The sequence below is a fragment of the Pseudopipra pipra genome, chromosome 1 (assembly GCF_036250125.1).
Source record: "Pseudopipra pipra isolate bDixPip1 chromosome 1, bDixPip1.hap1, whole genome shotgun sequence".
Lineage (NCBI taxonomy): Eukaryota > Metazoa > Chordata > Aves > Passeriformes > Pipridae > Pseudopipra > Pseudopipra pipra.
The window spans coordinates 155109071-155128725 of NC_087549.1; the positions used below are offsets into that span (position 1 = coordinate 155109071).

Consider the following 19655-nt stretch of genomic DNA (forward strand, 5'->3'; position numbering starts at 1 on the left):
TCCTCTGTTCCCCCCAGACCCTCCAGTCCCTCCAGTGTCCCCAGTGCCCCCCCACTGCTCCCAGCGCCCGTATTCCCCAGTGTGCCCCAGTCCCCCCCAGCCTCCTTATTCCCCCCATTCCCCCCGTTGCCCCCCGTTCCCGTTCCCGGGCGGTGCCGCCGGGGGGGCCCCGACGGGGCGGGGCGGGGCGGCCGGGGGGCCGCCAGGGGGCGCTGTTGGCGCGGCCGCCCCGCTGCGCCCCGCCCCGCCCGCGCGCGCGGCCCCGCGCGGCGGCAGCGCCCCCTGGCGGCGCGGCGGGGCAGCGGCGCGGCCGGACCGGACCCGCAGCCGGACCCGCACCCGCGCCCGCGCCCGCACCGCACCGAGCTCGGGGCCGGAGCCCACGCCGCCGCCCCCGCCCCGCCGCCCGGCCCGCGCCGCCCCCGCCCCGCCCCGCCCCGCCGCGCCCCCGCCCCGCCGCGCCGCCCCGCGCCCAGCCCGATGCCCGGCGGCGGGCGGAGGTGAAGCGGAGAGCGGGCGCTGGATCCTCCCGGCCGCGGCCCCCGGGGCCCCGGGCACGGAACAAAGGGCCATGGCCGAGGGGGCCCCCGCTCAGGTAAAGGGCGCCCGCCGCCCCCCGGCGCGGGGCCGGGCCCGGCCGGCGGGCCGCACGTCGGGGCTGCGGGGCCGCGCCGTCGGGGCCGCGCGGGCGGGGGGCGGCGGGGGCTGTCAGCGCGGGGGGGCCGCCGCCCCGCCGGGGGCACCGCGGGAGCGCCACGGCCGGCCCCGGGGGGGCGGCGGGGCCGCGCCGAGCCCGCACGGGCCTCCGCGGCCGGCGGCGCCCGCGCTGCCGTCGGGGCCGGGCCTGCCCGCGCCGCCGCCCCCCCCGCCCCGCTCGCCGCCGGGCCCCGCGGCCCCCCGGGACCGACCCCCCGCCCCGTGTCACCGCCCGGTCCCCATGGCGACGGGGCGCCCGCGGCCCCCCGGGTGTCCCCCCGCCGTGCCCATGGCAACGGGGCTCGGCTGGCCCGTGTCACCGCCCGCCGCCCCCCCACCCCAAGTGTCACCTCCCGGCCCCGCGCTGTCACCTCCCCCCCTCTGCCCCCGCCGCGGCGGGTCCCGCCCGTCCCGTGGGACCGGCACGGGGCCGGTGTAAGCGGCTTAGCGGGGACACGGGGACGTCCCCGCCGCCCCCGGGCTCTGCAGCGGCCCCCCCGCGGGGTCCCCATCGCCTTTGAGGGGATCCCCATCACTCTCGGGGGTGTCCCCATCACCCCGAGGGTGTTCCCGTCACCGTGTGGGGGGGGGTAGCCATCACCTCGGCGGAGTCCCTGTCACCCCGGGGGTGCCATCACTGGGGGGGGGGGGGTCCCCATTACCCCGTGGGGTTCTCCATCACCCTGGGGGTCCCATCCCTCTGGGGGGGTTCCCCATCACCCCGCGGGGTTCCCCATCACCCCGCGGGGTTCCCCACCGCCCCGGGGGGGTGCCCCCCGCCCTGACCCCGCACCCCTGTGTCCGCAGGCTCCGGAGCCGGTGCGGCCACGCTGCCCCTCGCCCCTGCGGCCGCCGGCCGGCCCCGAGCGCACCTCGGAGCGGGAGACGCAGACGGCTGAGCTGTCCCTGACCGTGGTGGCGGCCGTGCAGGCCGTGGAGAGGAAGGTGGACTCCCACTCCACCCGCCTGCTCGACCTGGAGGGTCGCACGGGGATGGCCGAGAAGAAGCTGATCGACTGCGAGAAGACGGCGGCGGAGCTGGGGAACCAGCTGGAGAGCAAGTGTGCGGCGCTGGGCACCCTCATCCAGGAGTACGGGCTGCTCCAGCGGCGCCTGGAGAACATGGAGAACCTGCTCAAGAACAGGAACTTCTGGATCCTGCGGCTGCCCCCGGGCAGGAAGGGGGAAGTCCCCAAGGTAACGGTGTCCTGGGGTGCGGGGTCTGCACCCAAAATGCTCACAGAGGGCAGGACCAGGGGGGTGAGCGGGGACAGCCCCGGCACAGGTGAGTTGCTCCACATTGGAGCTGCTCCTTCCCAGCTCATCCCCCTCTGGGACTAAAGTACAGTGGGATGCAGGACCCAGGGCGACATCCTGGTGCCCAGGCTGGAGGTTTCAGTTCTGCACAGCCCAGGAGCCATTTATGCTTTTTTTGCTTATTTTTTTATACCACCATTTGAACAAAGCCACCCCAGATTTAGTGGTTCTTTCTCTTTGACCACCTTGGTGCTGCAAAGTCTCCCAGCCTGGGGAAGGAGAAAGCTCTGGGATCTGGGGAAGGCAGATGAGTTCCCTGGGATTAGCCGAGTTCTGGAAGGAGCCCACCATTAATATTCAGTTCCTGCTTGAATTTCATGATCTTCCCACTAAAAGAAAGTCTGCAGATGGGACCAGGGGAAAGGGATTGTGACTGGAGTGGAAAGGGCTGAGAAAAGGGGGGCTCAGACCCTGCACCTCATTAGTGCAGTTGGGGAGCAGAGGTGAAGCACCACATTTCCCTCTGAAGAGCTGCATTCCCACACGGCACAGTTTGCACGTCCTGGATTTATCCTTAGGAATTATTCCTTGGCAAACAGGCTGGGAATCCATGGCCTGCTCCTGGCCGGTGGGCACACAGTAACCAAGGATAACAGGGAGCCCTGCAGGCCTGGGTAGAGCTTTCCCTGGAGTTCAGGGGTAATTGAATCCAGGCGTTACGTCAGCTCATCCATAGGGATGAGTCCAGCCCAGCACCCAGGTTTTCTGTCCTTTGTGGTCCTTCCAAGCCTGGTCACTCTGCAGAGTGCAGGGACCGACAGGAGGAGCTTGGGGTCCTTTGGGAATGAACCAAAGTCTGGATTCATCACTGGGAGCCATCCGTTTGGCTGAGACCTTTAATGCCACAGAAATACCTGCCCAGGAGTTGTATAAATGTAAGAACCAACTGGTTGATGGCCGTGAAGGAGCTGAAGCCTGGCTGTGTCCGAGGGGGAGCTGCTGTCTCTGGGCTCCTGGGGAGGGAGGCAGCCCTTGAACCGGTGCTCTTGTGATCCAGGTGCCGGTGACATTTGACGACGTGTCCGTCTACTTCAACGACAAGGAATGGGAGAAGCTGGAGGAGTGGCAGAAGGAGCTGTACAAGAACGTGATGAAGGGGAACTACGAGTCGCTGATCTCCCTGGGTAAATATGGGGGCACGTTCTCTGGGGCTCCTTCTGGCTCCTCCTTGGAGATCCCCTTGGGTGAGACCCAAATGTCCCATTTTAAAGACCTAAAAGCACAGGAGGGTGTTTCTAGTTTGGGTTCATTCCCAGCTCGTGCCATGGTGCTGTCCTGGCTGAGGGGGATCTCCATAGGCAGGTGGGCTGGAGACCTCCCAAACCTCTTCCAGCTGGAGTTAAATGGTGAAAAACCAGCACCTTCTCCGTGGCTGTTGGGAGGGCTTCTCTGCACCTTCTGGGTCTGCAGGGGGTACCAGCCCACGCACCCCCTTAGAGGGAACTGTGATCTGTGCTTTGGGGCATTTCCTGCGGAGCTTCAGGAGAAATCCCAGCTCTGCTGGGAGCTGAGAAATGCCTTTGGCTGCAGGAGAGCCAGGATTTGTCTGAGAAGTTCTAAAACCCCACCAGAAAAACACAGGGTTTGGGTTTCTTGCCTAAGGCAGTTCCTCTGTGTGGCAGCTCAGCTCCTGCCTCTGGCAGCGCCCGGCTTTGCTCCCCACAGCCCCTCTGGATGTTCCTGAGTGTCTTCCCACGTCCCCCAGGCACTGGGGAGAGGTGGAAGGCAGCCTTAGACTCCCAGTGCAGTAATCCCTCTCTCCATCCCTCTGTCTCTCAACAGACTATGCAATTTCCAAACCTGGGGTTTTGTCTCAGATCGAGCAAGGAGAGGAATCGCGGGGCAGGAACGAGCAGGACTTGGAGGAGAGTGAGATCATTACTGATGCCACAGCAGGTGAGACCTTGGCACAAGGGGAGCCCTGGTTGTGTCCCGAGGAGCTGCTCATCCCTGGGCTAAAGCAGGTGTTGCTGGGAGCTGGGGGGGGTTATCAGGAGGAGCCTTGCCTAGGAACAGGATAAGTTTGGCCGATCAGAGATTTGATGTCCGGGTACAGCTCAGCGTATAAACCAGGGCAGGAGGAGCCTGGAGAGCTGGGCACTGGGAGCCATCAGCAAGGGAAGCATCTGCAACCAGACCAGGTCCTCAGGGAGCCAGTGTGCCCGGCAAGGAAGGAGAATTGGGTCCCACTGGGAAAGCCCATCCACCCAGAAAATCCTCTCCACCCTCTCTTTGTGTGGATGGTGCCTGGGTTTATCCTTGGAGTGCCCTCTCAGGCAGGGAGTCTGCTCCCATCCTGTGTGCAGGGAGAAGGGGTGCTGAGGGGTTGCTCCAAGGGCAGGGCTGGGCTGGGAGAAGGGCACCAGGGATCCCGAGTCCCAGAGCAACTCCTGCTCTGGGATAAGGGGGCTGATAAATAGGTGTCCTAGAAGAGGTCAGCTCCACTGGCCATCCCTGGTGCCAGGCTGTGGATGTGGGGTCACTCTGATCCCCTGCCTGTGCTCTTCACCACAAGGATCTTGAAATTAAGTTGAGGCCAACGGGAAGAGGAAAATCGTTGGGATCTGCAGCCGGGGGATGTGGGGAGCCCAAGGGGTGCTGAGCTGTGGCCCCGAGTCCCAGGCTGGGCAGAGACAGTCCCCTGTGCCTGCGGAGGATCCCAGGGGAGAGGCGGGAGCGTGGCAGGGACGGGAGAAGGGCAGGGGCTGGAGGGAGAGCAGGAATGGCCGAGCAGGTGGAACCCCTGTGCGGGATCAGCGGCCGGAGCCGGCAGGGCTGGCTGTGAGCGGTGTCTCCATCCCGGGAATGACGGCGGGTGGGAATCTCTCTTTGCTGCAGCCGGAATAAGGGTCGTGATCAAAACGGAGGAGCTCCTTCCCGAGGACAGCCCCGAGAACCCCGAGCTGCACGGCATGTCGGGGCAGTCGGAGGGCAGCTTCCAGAGCCCGGACGAGGAGGCGGCTTGTGAGAGCCCCTACGGCTCCGTGTCCCCTCCCAGGGACCTCCCGGGAACCAGCCTGGGGGACTCCTCCGAGTATGGAGCCGACTTCAACGAGATCCAGAGGGTCATCGTGCACCACGGGAGCTGCACAGGTGGGACCTTGGGACAGGGCTCTGGGGCTGGGGGTCAGGAAAAGGTGGGGAGCGGGTTGGATGGACGGGCAGGGTTAAATCCCCCCAGAACCAGCACCAGCAGGAAAGTTTCTGGCTGCAGCAGTTTCTGGTCAGAGGTGAGGGGTCCTGCTGGTTGACCAGTGTGGAGGTCACTTGGGGCAGGTCCACAGGACAGGGAGGAGTGTGGCAGGACCCCCGTGGCATCCAAGCTGCCAGGAGGGACGAGGAGGGGTGAGATTGTTTAGTGAAGAGACAATGGCACCAGGCCTTTCATGTGTGGAATCCTGCCAGTCGGGTGGGCCAGGTCCTACAGATCTGCTCTGAGGGGGGGTGGGAGAGCAAGGAGATGGGAGGTTGGGAATGGCAGGTTCCCTCCTCCTGACAGCTCTGTGGTGGTGTAACACAAACCAAGAGGGAGACAGTTGGGCTCCTGAGGGCCTCGTGGATCCTGTGGTCTGCTCATGGTTTGGGAAGGGAAAGCAGCCAAGCCACCAGTGGGGCTGGAGATGATCCTTGTCCAAGGTGTGGGGCCTGGCTGGTGGGGCTGAGTGGGAGCTGTGGTGGCTCTGACTGGGATGGGGGTGCTGAGCCCCCAGGTCTGCAGAGGAGGCAGGGAGGAAGAGGACCTGGAATTCCCCAGGACCACTCTGCTGGAGGGAAGAGAGCCACAGCTTTGATACATCTGGGCTGCCTCTTGGGAAAGCATGGCTGCTCTTCCTGGAAGAGCACATGGGTCTGGCTCAAAGTGCAGCACAGGGTGACATGAGGGATCTGCTGTGGATTCCCTCCATGTCCCTGGGATGTGCAGTGACATGAGGGATCCACTGTGAATTCCCTCTGTGTCCCTGGGATGTGCAGTGACATGAGGGATCTGCTGTGGATTCCCTCCGTGTCCCTGGGATGTGTCCCTGGGATGTGCAGTGACATGAGGGATCTGCTGTGGATTCCCTCCGTGTCCCTGGGATGTGTCCCTGGCAGGGCAGGTCTCACCAAACAAAAACACCGGGTCACTTCCGGCGTCGGTGACACGAGGGGGAGCCTGACGTGCGTCCATCCATCCCACTGCTGGTCTCGCTGGGAAGGAGGGGGGTGAGGCTGAGGGAAGGGGACGTTCCCAGGCTGGGTGTGCTGTCCCAGGAGCAGAGCTGGATGCCGGCAGCCCGGGGCTGTGTGTCCGTCGAGCAGTGCCGTGCCGGGAGCGTTGTTGTATCCCAGTGAAACGGCAGCAGATGGAGCTGCTCCGAAATCACTCGGCCACATGAGCCTTCACAAACTGATGGTGCTTTTACCCCCCACATCCTGCAGCACCATGAAATTGCCAAGCGTTTTTGCAGGAGAGTCTGAGGGCCCCTCGGGGGCTGTTTGTCTGAACTCCGCGTTGAGGGGTGACATGGCCCTTCCCAGCGCTCCGGGCTCCGGCTGCAGCCGGCTCGCTCTGGGCGGTGGGGCAGAGCAGGCAGGGGCAAACAGCTGCAGGAGCCCCTCAGATGTTCCTGTAGCACCCCCCACGTGCATAAAAGGCCACCCCGTCCCACCCCGTGCCCCTGACGCTGTTCTGGTTTCCCCCCGCAGAGGACGGGATCATGATCAAGACGGAGGAGGAGGAGGAGGACGACCCCGACACGCTGGAGCCGTGCGCCATGTTCTCGGGCAGGGCCGAGCCGCCGGCGTTCCCCGGCCACGAGGCCGGGCTGGGCTGCGAGGCGCAGTGCAGCTCCAAGGCCCAGCCCAGGGGCCTGGCAGCCCGCGTGAGGAAGCCGTCGGCCTGCGAGAGGGACCCCGGGGAGATGAAGGCGGCCAGCGCCCAGCAGCGGAACCGGACGCGGGAGAGACCCTACATCTGCCCCGAGTGCGGCAAGAGCTTCATGCTCAAGATCAACTTCATGATCCACCAGCGCAACCACCTCAAGGAAGGGCCCTACGAGTGCCACGAGTGCGACCTCAGCTTCCGCAACAAGCAGCAGTTCCTGCTGCACCAGCGCAGCCACACGCGCCGCGGCGTGGGGGTCCCGCGGCGCCCCGAGCACGGCCTCAAGCCCCCGGCGCGGCCCCCGCCCCCGGGGAAGCCCTACAAGTGCTCCGAGTGCGAGAGCAGCTTCAGCCACAAGTCGAGCCTCAGCAAGCACCAGATCACCCACGTCGGGGAGCGGCCCTTCACCTGCGGCGAGTGCCGGAGGAGCTTCCGCCTGCAGATCAGCCTCCTCATGCACCAGAGGATCCACGCCGGCAAGAACGAGATGGCCTTCCTGTGCCCCCAGTGCGGGAAGAACTTCACCCGGCCCTCCCACCTGCTGCGGCACCAGCGGACTCACACCGGCGAGCGGCCCTACCAGTGCAGCCAGTGCGAGAAGACCTTCAGCGAGAAGTCCAAGCTGACCAACCATTACCGCATCCACACGCGGGAGCGCCCGCACGCCTGCGCCGTCTGCGGGAAGGGCTTCATCCGCAAGCACCACCTCCTGGAGCACCAGCGCATCCACACGGGCGAGCGGCCCTACCACTGCACCGAGTGCGGCAAGAACTTCACGCAGAAGCATCACCTCCTGGAGCACCAGCGGGCGCACACCGGCGAGCGGCCCTACCCCTGCACCGAGTGCACCAAGTGCTTCCGCTACAAGCAGTCCCTCAAGTACCACCTGAGGACGCACATGGGAGAGTGAGGGGCTGCCCGACGGCTTCCTCCCCCTCCTCTCCCTCCCTCCACCCCTCCTCCTCCTCCTCCTCCTCCTCCTCCTCCTCCACTCATCTCTCCCGCCCTCCCTCCGTCCGTCTCCCCCCACCCCAGCTCAGGGCATGGACATCAAGGAAGCTTTGTGTGGTAGCGCCGCTGGTCTGGTGGAGACTGGGCTGATTGGAAATAAATTAATGAATTAAAGCAAGCAACGCGCGGCAAAATTAAAAGATTATATATATATAAAATTAACAGAAGCAGCTGATTTAGGGGGAATCCTCACCACCAACAAAAGAAACCTGTACAGGGTGTTTTGCCGGAGTAGGACTCGTAACTGCTTTTTAAATCTACTGTTTGGTTTTTTAAAATAAATGTGGAGGAACTTTTTAATTGATAAGCAACCTTAGGATGGGCAAGATTTTCTGGGTGGTTTTTTTTTTTTTTGTTAAATGCTCTGTAGGCTGATTCTGGCACAGTCACTTTTTGTCCAGGAGCTCTGCAGAGGTGCTGCCTCGTCCCAGCTCTCCGGGCTGGACGCGACAGCCGCTCGGCAGCGCGTGGTTACAGAAGCTCCGGCCGGGGGGAGGTGAGTAATTAACAGACCCAGCTAACGAGGAGGTTCTGCGTGTGTCTAGATTGGAAGCGCCGGTAGGTGCCTGCCCGGCTCGCGGGGCTGTGATGCACTCCTGAATTATACAATAGAATAAAATTCTAGTTGCAGTAAAAGAGCCTTTTTCTGGTAGGACCGCTCAGCAAGGCTCCTCCAAACGCTCGTCCCTAGCGCTCAGTCCTCCCGGGGGTCCGGCCTTCCTGCTGCCACGAGGGCATCGGGGGGCTGGGGGGCTGGCCACGGCTGCTGTGGGGTCACCGTGGACCTGAGCACAACACCTCAGTGTGTTCAACTGCTCTTCTGCTCTCTTTGCACTAGTGGCAGGAGCAGCAGGAGCAGCGGGATTCCTGCCTCCTGCCCCAGATGAGGAGCAGGTCCAGGGCTGGCTCCAAGAAAAGCCCTGATCAGCTCGGGGCTGCCTGTGGGAGATCTCCCAGTTCCCAGGTCCTCGCTGCCGGGGTCCCTCCCCACGTGTCACAGGGGGTGGGACACGGGGCTGTCTCCTTGCTATCTCCACCAACTCGGTTCCCTGTGATCCCGTTTGTCCTCAGTGCATCTCCTGAGGTTGGGCTGTGGATGCACCCGAAGGGCCAGGCCATGGCCAGAGGGGTGACACCGACTCCCTGGAGCACACTGGGCTCCTTCCCAGCGGTGTCAGATCTCATGTGGGACAGTGGCATCAATAAACAGAGCGATGATGGGATAAGTTGTCAGGACCTGTTAATGCCTTTGCAGGACCAAAGTCCTCATCCAGGACTTTCCCAGTGTATGAAACCTTCCTGAATTTGGAATTTGCAGCCTCTTCCGTGCTAGAAAGCGCCGGAGGGCAGTGCAGCCATGTGGAGCTGCCAAGAGCCACCAGCCAGTCACTGCCGTGGACAGGAGCATTTTGGGGCTGCCAGGACAGGCTGCAGCCAAAGTTCAGCCTTCCCACTGCACTGGTGGTGCCTACAACTCCCTGGAAGCAGTTTGGGGTTTCAGGTCAGGGCGTGCAGCCTGACATGGGTTGACATTTCCATCCCTGGAAGTGGTGGAAGGTGTCCCTGCCCGTGGCAGAGAGGTGGAACAAAACAGTGTTTAAGGTCCCTTCCAACCCAAACCATTCTGGGATTCCATGCAAAGTGCCACAATGGGGCTGGATGTCCTGGGAGGGAGGTGTGGGTGCAGGACAGGGGGTCTGGCTGCAGCCCTGGGCTCCTCAGCAGCTTCCCTGCATCCCTCTGATCCGGACTAGATGCGATTAAGGGGAAGAAGGAAATGAAAAGCAGAACTGACTCTGTTTCTGAGCAGCTCGTGTTCGTCACACTGGCAGCACCACGGACCTGGCAGCACCTTTTTCCTTGCTAAAAATGGATGGATTCAGCTTTTTTTTGGCAAAACCAGCACTAAGGAGCCCTTACCAGCCTGGCTGCCCCTCTGCAGTGCCAGGACCTTGGTGTGGGCAGGCTGGCAGTGCCCCTGCTCTGCTCTGCGTCGCTGAGCCCCGCGTGGCACCTCCTCTCCCCCTCACACTGCTCCTTTCCCACTGCACACGGACATAACTGCGCTGGTCGCTGGATTCTGCCAGGATTTAACAACATCCAGGTGACCTTGAGCAGCTCAAGTGTCAACAATCCATCTCCCACGACCCGGGGGGGATATGACACGGCCATCACGGCCCCCCCGGCCGGCACTGAGCTCAGGGTGGCGGCGGCACCGAAAGGCCACGGCAGCGGCGGTGCTGTGGGCACAGATCCGGGGGTGGCACGTGCAGGAGCAGCCTCGCTGCCCCCCCTGAGCCATCTGCAGGGGATCAGCAGGTTATCACCCCCCACTCAGCCACGGGTGGGTTCGTTTTAGGGGCTGTTCAGTGCTGCAAACACCGCTCAGCCTCGGGGGTGAACGGCACCGTCCCGCTGCAGGACCCACCGGCTCCTCGAGGGCTTCCATAGGGTTGTCCCACAGTGCCGGGGGAGCTGGACACGGAAGCACCCAGAAGGCAGCAGCTCTGGGGACAGGGAACAAGCAGGAGCCACCACAGCTGGGCTCTGAGTACCCCCTGGCAGCACCCCAGAGGCTCTGGATGAGCAGGGACACCCCGGGGAGCTGCAGGGATGGGGAGTGGGGGGCTGGAAGCACCGTGCCGACCCCTCTGGAGCTGCCAGGCCAGGGTTGGGGACCCACCGGGGTGGGGAAGCTGGAGTGTTCGGCAGGACATGGCCATGGCAGGGCAGTAACTGCCTGGGGAGGGGGTGTTTGACTGCTTTATTGTGTCAGGGGTGCACGGGGTGCCCCCCAAAACGCTCCTTGGGCCCCAGCTGGCAGCATGTGAGGGTGGCAGAGGAGCCAAACCAATGGCTGAACACAGGAGGCTGATTTTGGGCACCCAGAATCTGTGGCAGCAGCACAGAAGGGGCAACATGGTCCCTGTAGAGAGGCACGAGGTGGCTCAAGAGGCTCCTGGGAACCCTCTGCCCTTCTCCAAGCACTGCTGCTGCTCTCCAGATGTTTTGGAGCTGTGACAAGAGGGAAGGAGACACTGGCAGAGGTGCTGGCAGCCATGGGATGTGGGGATGGAAGCTGGAGCCCCTCTGCCCGGGGCAGCTGGGTTTGGGGGGATCTCAGGAGAGCAGGACGGGGCTGGCAGCGCACAGTGAGGCAGCCCCAGCAAAGGATTACCCTCGGCTCCCACAGGGCACAGCTGCCACTCCAACACAATCCCTTCCAACTGCATTAACCCCAGCACGGGCGGATGGGAAGCGGCTCCTCGTGAGGCCTCGGGAAGGATCCCAGGGCCGGGCCTTGGGAAGGATCCAAGTGCCAGACCTCGGGAAGATCCTGCTTGGCACCTCCACCCTGCCTGGGGCGAAGCTCCAGGAGGCCTTCCAGGTTATTAATGATTGAATAAATTTAAGCATCCCAAGCATCCCCAGGGGTTGGCAGCGCCGAGCCGGAGCGGAGCGTGCCGGCTCTGCCCCGGGGCAAGGCTGGGATCAGGGCTCACACTCACACTCAGCCCGGCCCTCCCTGTCTGTGCCCGCTCACGTGGGCTGCCCACAGGCACATGCGTGTGCAGAGATGGGCACCTGCAGCACACACAGAGGGGCCCCGTGTCTGTGCCCCCTCCTGGTGTTTCCCTGCTCTTCCTCCCTGGTTTGCACACACACGCCCGGGGGGACACACACAGACACACAGACACAGACACACAGACACAGACACAGACACACAGACACACAGACACACAGACACACAGACACACAGACACAGACACATAGATACACAGACACAGATACATAGACACACACAGACAGACACACACACACAGACACACACACACACAGACAGACACAGACACAGACAGACACAGACACAGACAGACAGACAGACAGACACACACACACACACACAGACATACACACACACAGACACACACAGACACACAGACACAGACACAGACACACACACACACACACACACACACAGACACAGACACACACACAGACATACAGACACAGACAGACAGACAGACAGACAGACAGACAGACAGACAGACAGACACACACACACACACACACACACACACACACACACAGACACACAGACACACAGACACACAGACACACAGACACACAGACACGCCCCCAGCCCGTTCCCGTTCCCAGCCCCGCCCGTCCCCGCCCCATCCCGCCCCGTTCCCCCGGTCCCGCCCGGTGCCGGCACTTTCGGTTTCCCCTTTCCATGGCCCGGGAGGTGCTGGCCCTGGGCGAGCAGCTGGCGGCCGAGGCCACCTGCGCGGTGTGCCTGGAGCTGTTCTCGCAGCCCGTGCTCACCGAGTGCGGGCACAGCTTCTGCGAGCGCTGCCTGCGGGCCGTGCTGGGCTCCGGGCCGGGCCCCGCCGCCTGCCCGCAGTGCCGGGCCGCGCTGTCGCCGGGCTCGCTGCGCCCCAACCGCTCGCTGGGGGCCGTGGCGGGGCTGGCGGGGGCCCTGGAGGAGGCGGCGCGGCGGCCCCGCTGCCCCGAGCACGGCGAGCCCCTGGCGCTGTTCTGCGAGCCCTGCGCGGCCCCGCTGTGCGCGCTCTGCATGGACGGGCACGCGCACCGCCCGCACCGCGCCCGCGCCGCACAGAGCGCTGCCAGGGAGATAAGGGTACGGACGGGAGCGGGATGGGGATGGGCTGGGAATGGGCTGGGGACGGGCTAGAGAGGGGCTGGGAACGTGCTGGGAGCGGGCTGGGCACGGGCTGCCCGGGAGCTGCGGGTACGGGACGGGAGCGGGCTGGGAGAGGGCTGGGGACGGGCTGGGAATGGGCTTGGAACAGGCTGGGAGCGAGCTGGGAACGGGCTAGAGACGGGTTGGGAGCGGGCTGGAGACGGGCTGGGAGCGGGCTGGAGACGGGCTGGGAGCGGGCTGGAGACGGGCTGGGAGCGGGCTAGAGACGGGATGGGAGCGGGCTAGAGACGGGATGGGAGCGGGCTAGAGACGGGATGGGAGCGGGCTAGAGACGGGATGGGAGCGGGCTAGAGACGGGATGGGAGCGGGCTAGAGACGGGATGGGAGCGGGCTAGAGACGGGATGGGAGCGGGCTAGAGACGGGTTGGGAGCGGGCTAGAGACGGGCTGGGAGCGGGCTGGGAGCGGGCTGGGGACGGGCTGGGAATGGGCTTGGAACAGGCTGGGAGCGGGCTAGAGACGGGCTGGGGACGGGCTGGGGACGGGCTGGGAGCGGGCTGGGGACGGGCTGGGGACGGGCTAGAGACGGGCTGGGAGCGGGCTGGGGACGGGCTGGGGACGGGCTAGAGACGGGCTGGGAGCGGGCTGGGGACGGGCTGGGGACGGGCTGGGAGCGGGCTGGGCACGGGCTGCCCGGGAGCTGCGGGTACGGGACGGGAGCGGGCTGGGAGAGGGCTGGGGACGGGCTGGGAATGGGCTTGGAACAGGCTGGGAGCGAGCTGGGAGCGGGCTGGGCACGGGCTGGGAGCGGGCTAGAGACGGGCTGGGAGCGGGCTAGAGACGGGCTGGGAGCGGGCTGGAGACGGGCTGGGGACGGGCTGGGAGCGGGCTGGGGACGGGCTGCCCGGGAGCTGCGGGTGCAGGTTGGGAGCGGGCTGGGAGCTTCACGGCTGCAGGTGGGGGGAGCAGGGCACACGTCGGGGTCCCCTCCGGGCATGGGCTGGGGGCACCTCGGGACACAGGTTGGGGTCCCCTCAGGGCACAGGTCAGGGTCCCTTTGGGGCACAGGTTGAGGGCCTCTCCAAGCATGGGCTGGGGTCCCATCTGGGCACACATCTGGGGTTCCTGCAGGGACAGGTTGGGGTCTGCTCTGGGCATGGGCTAGGGGCTCCTCGGGACACAGATTGGGGTCCCTTCGAGGGACAGAGTCAGGGTCCCCTCAGGGCACAGGTTGGGGTCTGCTCTGGGCATGGGCTGGGGGCTCTCCTGGGCACGGACCTGGGGCTCCCCTGGGCACACATCTGGGGTCCCTTCGAGGGACAGGCTGGGGTCCCCTCCAGGCCTGGATGTGGGTCCCCTCCACACAGAGGAGGGGTCCCTTCCAGGCAGGCACCTGGGATCCCTCTCAAACACAGGTCAGGGGCTCCTCTGAGCACGGCCTGGGGTCCCCTCAGGGCACAGTCTGCTTCCCCTGCACACACAGCTTAGGGTGTCCAGCCACAGATTTGGGGCCTCATCCAGCTGCTGGCTGGGTCCCTGTCTGGGTACAGGTTTGGGGTCCCATCTGGCCGTGGACTGGGGTCCCTTATCCCAACCTGCTGGGGCTGCTGGTTCTCTGTGGCTCCTGCTGCCCATCGCCTGCCCCCAGCCCTCCCAGGAGCACAGGTCCCTCTCCCCCCACCTCTGTATCCCCACACAGTCCCTGGTGCCCCATTCATCCCCAGCCAGGGTCTCTCCCCCAAAATGTGGGGTCCCAGCTCGCTGTCCAGCAGGGGATGGCTTGGAGGAGCACAAGGGATTTTTAACATTCCAGCAGATTTATGGAGTGTGTCTGAGACACACTCTACTGTGACTGCAAACCTCTTCCCACAAATCCCACTTCCAACACCAAAAGTTGTTTTTCCTAATTAAAAAAAAAAAAAAAAAATCCCAAAAACCCAAACCACAAACTCCAGGGTTTCCACATGAAGCTATTCCAGAAATGTTTCTGGCCAAAACAGCTGTGGATGAGGATCTCTCCAGCTTCACTTATGTGTGCCTGGAGAGGTGGGTGCTTCCTCCGAGCTCAAAACCCACCCCCAGGCACCCAGGGGCCACCCCCAGTGACCCCACAGAGCAGGATTGTCCCCACAGGGGCTGTTTGGTGACGTCATCTCCCTCCTGCAAATGTCACTCCAAAATTGCCAAATCCACCTTTGTTTTTTTCCTCCCCATCCCAGGAGACACTCCAGAGCAACCTGGTTTTTCTGCAAAAAGCAAGGGAAGAATTAAAGCCCAAAGGAGAGCCAAAAAGTGATGAGCTGCTGGTGTGTGTTCCCCTCCATGCCCTGCACCTGCCCACCCAACCCACCTTCCCCGGGCACGTCCCATCTTTCTCTCCGTTTCCATGACAACACACTTTTCTCTCTCCTCCTCTGTCCATCCCATATCTCCTCCCTGGGTCCATCAACATCTGGACTTGCCACCCCTCTCTCCGTTCTTCCAGCTTTTCCTTTCCAAAACCTCTTCTCCCTTTCCATGTGACCTCGCCCCTCTCCCAAGGCAGCTGGAGTCTGGGATGGCTCACGGCCTCCACGTGATGCCTTGCAGCACACGGTGGCCTTGGAGGAAGAGAGGCTGCAGAACACCTTTGAGGAGCTGGAGAAGTTCCTGCAGGAGCAGAAGAAGGTCCTGCTGGCCCAGCTTGCCCCAGTGTCCCAGGAGCTCGTCAGGAGTCGCTCCGAATACAACTCCCGTGTGGCCGAGAGGGAATCGCTGCTGGACGCGCTGATCGGGGACATCGAGAAGAAACGGGACCAGCCGGAGGTGGAATTCCTCATGGTGAGGCTGCACCACCCACCTGGGCCTGTGGCCCCGTGGTGAGGCTGGGGGGCACCCACCTGGCACCCTCCCCATCCCGGTGCAGCCCGGAGCCTGGGAGCGGTGCCAGGCTGTGACAGCAGTGTGGCTGGTCCGGGTCGGGGGCTGCAGCATTCCCTGAGGGAAGGGGAGGGTTGGGATGAGGTGTGGAGCGACCCCCTCCCCGATCCCCAGCACCCACCTCACACAGGGACTGTCCCCTCCCTGCCCCGGGCACCGCGGTCCTTGTGGGCACTGCCAGAGCTCACCCCTGTGTTCTCTCTTCCAGGATGTTGGCAAAGTCCTGAGCAGGTACGAAACGGGCCCAGCAGCACTCTCCTCCCGCACGGCTCTTCTGGGCAGAGCTTTGGGAATGCTGCAGGAGCAGGGAGGGAGGTGGTTTGCCCTGCTGAGAGTTTGGGATTCAACGTGATGTTCCCGGGAACCAGAGGCCATTGCTCCCCTCTTAAAGGCGGGGTTCCCGTGCTGGTAGCTGGGGCTCAGCCCCTGGGTTCTGTGGCTGGGGGGATTTCCCCCAGTTTCCCTGCTGGGTGCTAGCTGGTGGGGGCTCAGAGCTCCTCTCTGTGTTGTTCCCCCTCAGCTGTGAGGCAGCCAAGGCCCCGATCCCGGAGGCGGTTTCCCCGGAGCTGCAGAGGACTGTTGAGACCCTCTCTGAGACGTGCCAGCTGGTCCTGGGCACAGTGGCCAAATTCAAAGGTAAAGCACTGCTGGCTCTGTGCTGTACTTCCCCTGGGCTTGGCTGGCAGCGGGAGATCCTCACTGCCTGGTGCCTCTGCTCTGGGGTTTGGGAGCAAAACAGACCTGCTCCAGATGGGAACCATCTCCAAGATAGGCTTCACTGGAGCCTGGGGCTCTCAGAGCCCATATCTGCCTTGCTGTCCTCATGGGGAGTGGGAAAGGTGCCACAGGAGGAGAGACTCACACATCTTCCCTTCCTTCTTCCAGAAAACCTGCTGAGCAACATAGACAGGGAAAGGGGTGAGTTTCTGGAGCTGATGGGCACAAATGAGGGAGAAAAGCTTTCCAGGATGAGTATCCTCATGTCCTTGGCACAGAGATAGGCTCATGCCACAACATCTAAAACCAGCGTCTGTCTGGAACTGAGTCCTGTTGTTTTGACTAGGCCTGCTGTGAAATTCCTGATCTGTCCCTGTGCCAGGCAGTGCCACTGACACTGTCCTGCGACTCAGACCGAGGGCCGGGACAGCACGAGCTGTGTGGGGCTGTGACCAGCCGAGCAGAGGGGCTGTACGTGTTTCCACATTTCCCAGCTGGCATTTACAAGTGCCCTCTCAGTTTTCGGGGTGAGGGACTTGAGCACAGGACAGTTGTGGCTCAGTTCCCCCCACGCTGCAGACCCCGGAGGAGTGGGTTTAGCAGAGGGCCTGGGGTGGGGACACTGCGTGGTGACACCTGTGTGGCCCTGTGGGATGGCCACGGGATGGCAGCAGAACATCCCACATGGATGGGCAGCCCCAGCTCGGGAGGGAGGTTGCCCTGCCTGGTTACTCGTCAGGGCAGGGTTGGGAGCTGGTTTTCCCTTCAGTGAGCACTTGCCAGCCTCGTCACAGGAGCAGGGACTGGCCTGGCCCCACTGCTGCCTGGATAACACCCACGGGATATCTGCTCCCCACTGCCAGCCTGGCTGTGGAGCCAGCAATATCCAGCAGACCTGGAAGCAGGTTTAGCAAAGTCCATTGAGTCCATCCCCTGCACGTGGGGACACTGGCTCAGCCCCAGAGGGGAGGGCAGGGAGGGTCCCGTGCCCTGTGCCCCCCGAGGGGGCTGCAGGAGCGCCCGCTGTGCTCCCAGGAGCACGGGAGGGAGAGGGGCTGGTTCTCCCCCCAGCGGGCACAGACTGACCCTTCTCTCTGTCGTCCATCAGAGAAGGTGACGCTGGACCCAGAGACAGCGAGTCCTTTCCTGCTGCTCTCTGCAGACCACAGAACCCTGCGCCTGGCAGAGGGATTCCAGAACCTCCCTGACACCCCCCAGAGATTCACGGACAGCCCCAGCGTGCTGGGCTCCCGGGGCTTCACGGCTGGCAGGCATTACTGGGAGCTGGAGGTCGGGCAGGGGCACAGCTGGGCCGTGGGGGTGGCCCTGGAGTCCGTGCAGAGGAAGGACTCGCTCAGCATCGCCCTGGGCAGGGTCTGGGCCCTGCGGCTGGACTGGGATGGCCAGTACACGGCGCTGCACGGGCTGCCCGCCCCGCTGGCACTGCAGGAAAAGCCCCGCAGAATCAGGGTCCACCTGGACTACGAAGGGGGCCAAGTGACCTTCTACAACACAGAGAACATGGCGCAGATCTTGCAGTTCAAGACCTCCTTCACCGAGAAGGTCTTCCCGTACTTTTGGCTCTGGTCAGCAGACACCTTCATCCGCCTGTGTGACTGATGGGGTCGGGTGCCTCCCAGTGCCCTGCCGTGCCCTGGGCTGGCTGAGCAGGCAGGAAGCCTGGCAGTGACACAGCACCACGCTGCAAACTCGCCCCAGCTCTGCCTGGGCTGGGTCTGCTCTGGGCGTTGCTGCATCTCCTCCTTCTGAGTCCTCTGGAGCATTAAAGACGTGCTGTCCTGCCTGGGGGTGTCTGCATGCTGGTGTCCTGGCTAGATCCCGTGGTGGCAGTGTCCTACCTGTCCCTGTGGGCACTGAGGACACAGGAGTGATCAGCAGGGAGGCAGGGAAGGCTCTGATTGCCCATGTGGGTCTTTGGCAGCGCTTCATGGCTGGTAGCATGGCTTGGTGTGGGGTGATGTGTTGTAGGGTGCAGCCACCCCACACCCAGGAAGTCAGGGTGGAGCCACGAGCCGATAGCAGTGGCTGAAAACCCCTGCAAAAACGGTTTCTAGAAAAGAAGATGTTCAGGGAGGGGGCAGGGCAGACCGGAGAGCTGGAGCGAGGGCACAGCCTGAGCAGCAGGAGTGTGATGGGGATCTGTGAGATCCCGGGAGGTCAGGGCAGGAGCAAACACCACACTGTGTAACCCAGGAACATCGTGTGACTGGTGGGTGGCAGGGCCCGGGCAGAGGAGTGGGATCCCCCGGATCCAACATGATCAGCTGGAGACAGCAGCCCCTGAATCCACCAGGGAGATCTGGCAGAGGATCTGCCAGGGACTCGACAGCAGGGATCTGCAAACCCTGAGCTGAGGAGAACCCACACGACCCGCTGGGGCCACTCTATCCTGAGCATATCACTGAATCACCACCTGTAAAGTGGGACCAACATGTTCTGGAGCTGGGATGGCTCCCCCACACCTGCAGAGCCACGGAAGGAGCTCCCTCCTTCCCTCGGCACAACTCCCGCTGCCTCCATCCTGCTCCGTGGCTGTCGAGGGGGCAAACACAGAAGGGTCTTGCACTGGTGATGTGGGAAGGGCTCCTTGTTTCGCTGATACCCATTACCTGCTGAGTTGGTGCCCTTTTCCTCTCGTTTTCCCCAGATTTCCCCCCTTCCCCTCAGTCCCACGGCAGATGGAGGCAAGGCGAGGCAATGGGTCCTCTGAAAAACTGTGTGTGTGTCCATTTTTAAGGCAAATAGCAACATATGGGTAAACACCACACTCACTTGTGCCCTTTTCCCCTAATTTTTCCCTGTTTTCCCACCTCTTCCCCTCAGTCCCAGGGCAAGTCAAGGAAAGGCAAGGCAAGGCAATGGGTCTGCTGTAAAGCTGGGTGTGTGTCCATTTTTAAGGCAAATGGCACTTTGGGTAAATGCCAGACTTACTTCTGCCCTTTTCCCCCTCATTTTTTCCATATTTTTCCCCCTTCCCCTTAGTCTCAGGGCATGTCAAGGCAGGCCAAGGCAATGCTTCTGCTGTAACGCTGGGGGTGTGTCCCTTTTTAAGGCAAATAACAACACTTTGGGTAAACACAACACTCCCTTTTGCTCTTTTTCCCCCTCATTTTTTCCATATTTTTCCCCCTTCCTCTCAGCCCAGAACAGGCCAAGGCAATAGCTCTGCCGTAAAGCCGGGTGTGTATCTATTTTTAAGGCAAATAGCAACACTTTCGTCCTTTTTCCCTCGTTTTTCCCAGTTATCCCGCCCCTTCCCCTCCCGTCCCCGGCCGAAAGGAGGCAGCCGGAAACATGGCGGCAAAGCGGCGCCTCGGCGAGGCTGAGGACTACATTTCCCAGCACACAACGCGCAGGGCAGAAACGCATTCCTCCCTTTGGGGATGCCGGGAAATGTAGTCCTCCCTCCACCCCTGCTCTCTCGCCCTTCCATTGGTCCGAA

At 63.0% G+C, this 19655-nt stretch overlaps 2 protein-coding genes across 2 annotated transcripts; both read left to right on the top strand.

Moving 5' to 3' along the window:
* Nucleotides 1-441: 441 nt before the first annotated feature.
* ZNF777 (zinc finger protein 777) lies at nucleotides 442-8524 on the top strand. Its single transcript, XM_064649851.1, has 6 exons — nucleotides 442-595; nucleotides 1504-1893; nucleotides 3011-3137; nucleotides 3796-3909; nucleotides 4852-5106; nucleotides 6700-8524. Exons 1-6 carry the CDS (start codon nucleotides 572-574, stop codon nucleotides 7785-7787), a joined length of 1998 nt encoding a protein of 665 aa, XP_064505921.1. The 5' UTR covers nucleotides 442-571; the 3' UTR covers nucleotides 7788-8524.
* A 3582-nt stretch (nucleotides 8525-12106) lies between these two features.
* LOC135412432 (E3 ubiquitin-protein ligase TRIM7-like) lies at nucleotides 12107-17996 on the top strand. The gene is made up of 7 exons (XM_064651263.1): nucleotides 12107-12533; nucleotides 14776-14862; nucleotides 15146-15376; nucleotides 15684-15706; nucleotides 15996-16111; nucleotides 16361-16393; nucleotides 17301-17996. The coding sequence occupies exons 1-7, from the start codon at nucleotides 12126-12128 to the stop codon at nucleotides 17810-17812; spliced, it is 1410 nt and encodes a 469-aa protein (XP_064507333.1). The 5' UTR covers nucleotides 12107-12125; the 3' UTR covers nucleotides 17813-17996.
* The last annotated feature ends 1659 nt before the right edge of the window (nucleotides 17997-19655 follow it).

Coding starts and splice junctions, on each gene's coding strand:
- ZNF777 (XM_064649851.1), top strand. CDS start 572: ATGGCCGAGGGGGCCCCCGCTCAG. Junction 3,138..3,795: donor CGAGTCGCTGATCTCCCTGG/GTAAATATGGGG, acceptor GTCTCTCAACAG/ACTATGCAATTTCCAAACCT. Junction 5,107..6,699: donor GCACCACGGGAGCTGCACAG/GTGGGACCTTGG, acceptor TTCCCCCCGCAG/AGGACGGGATCATGATCAAG.
- LOC135412432 (XM_064651263.1), top strand. CDS start 12,126: ATGGCCCGGGAGGTGCTGGCCCTGGGCGAGCAGCTGGCGGCCGAGGCC. Junction 14,863..15,145: donor CAAAAAGTGATGAGCTGCTG/GTGTGTGTTCCC, acceptor GATGCCTTGCAG/CACACGGTGGCCTTGGAGGA. Junction 15,377..15,683: donor CGGAGGTGGAATTCCTCATG/GTGAGGCTGCAC, acceptor TCTCTCTTCCAG/GATGTTGGCAAAGTCCTGAG.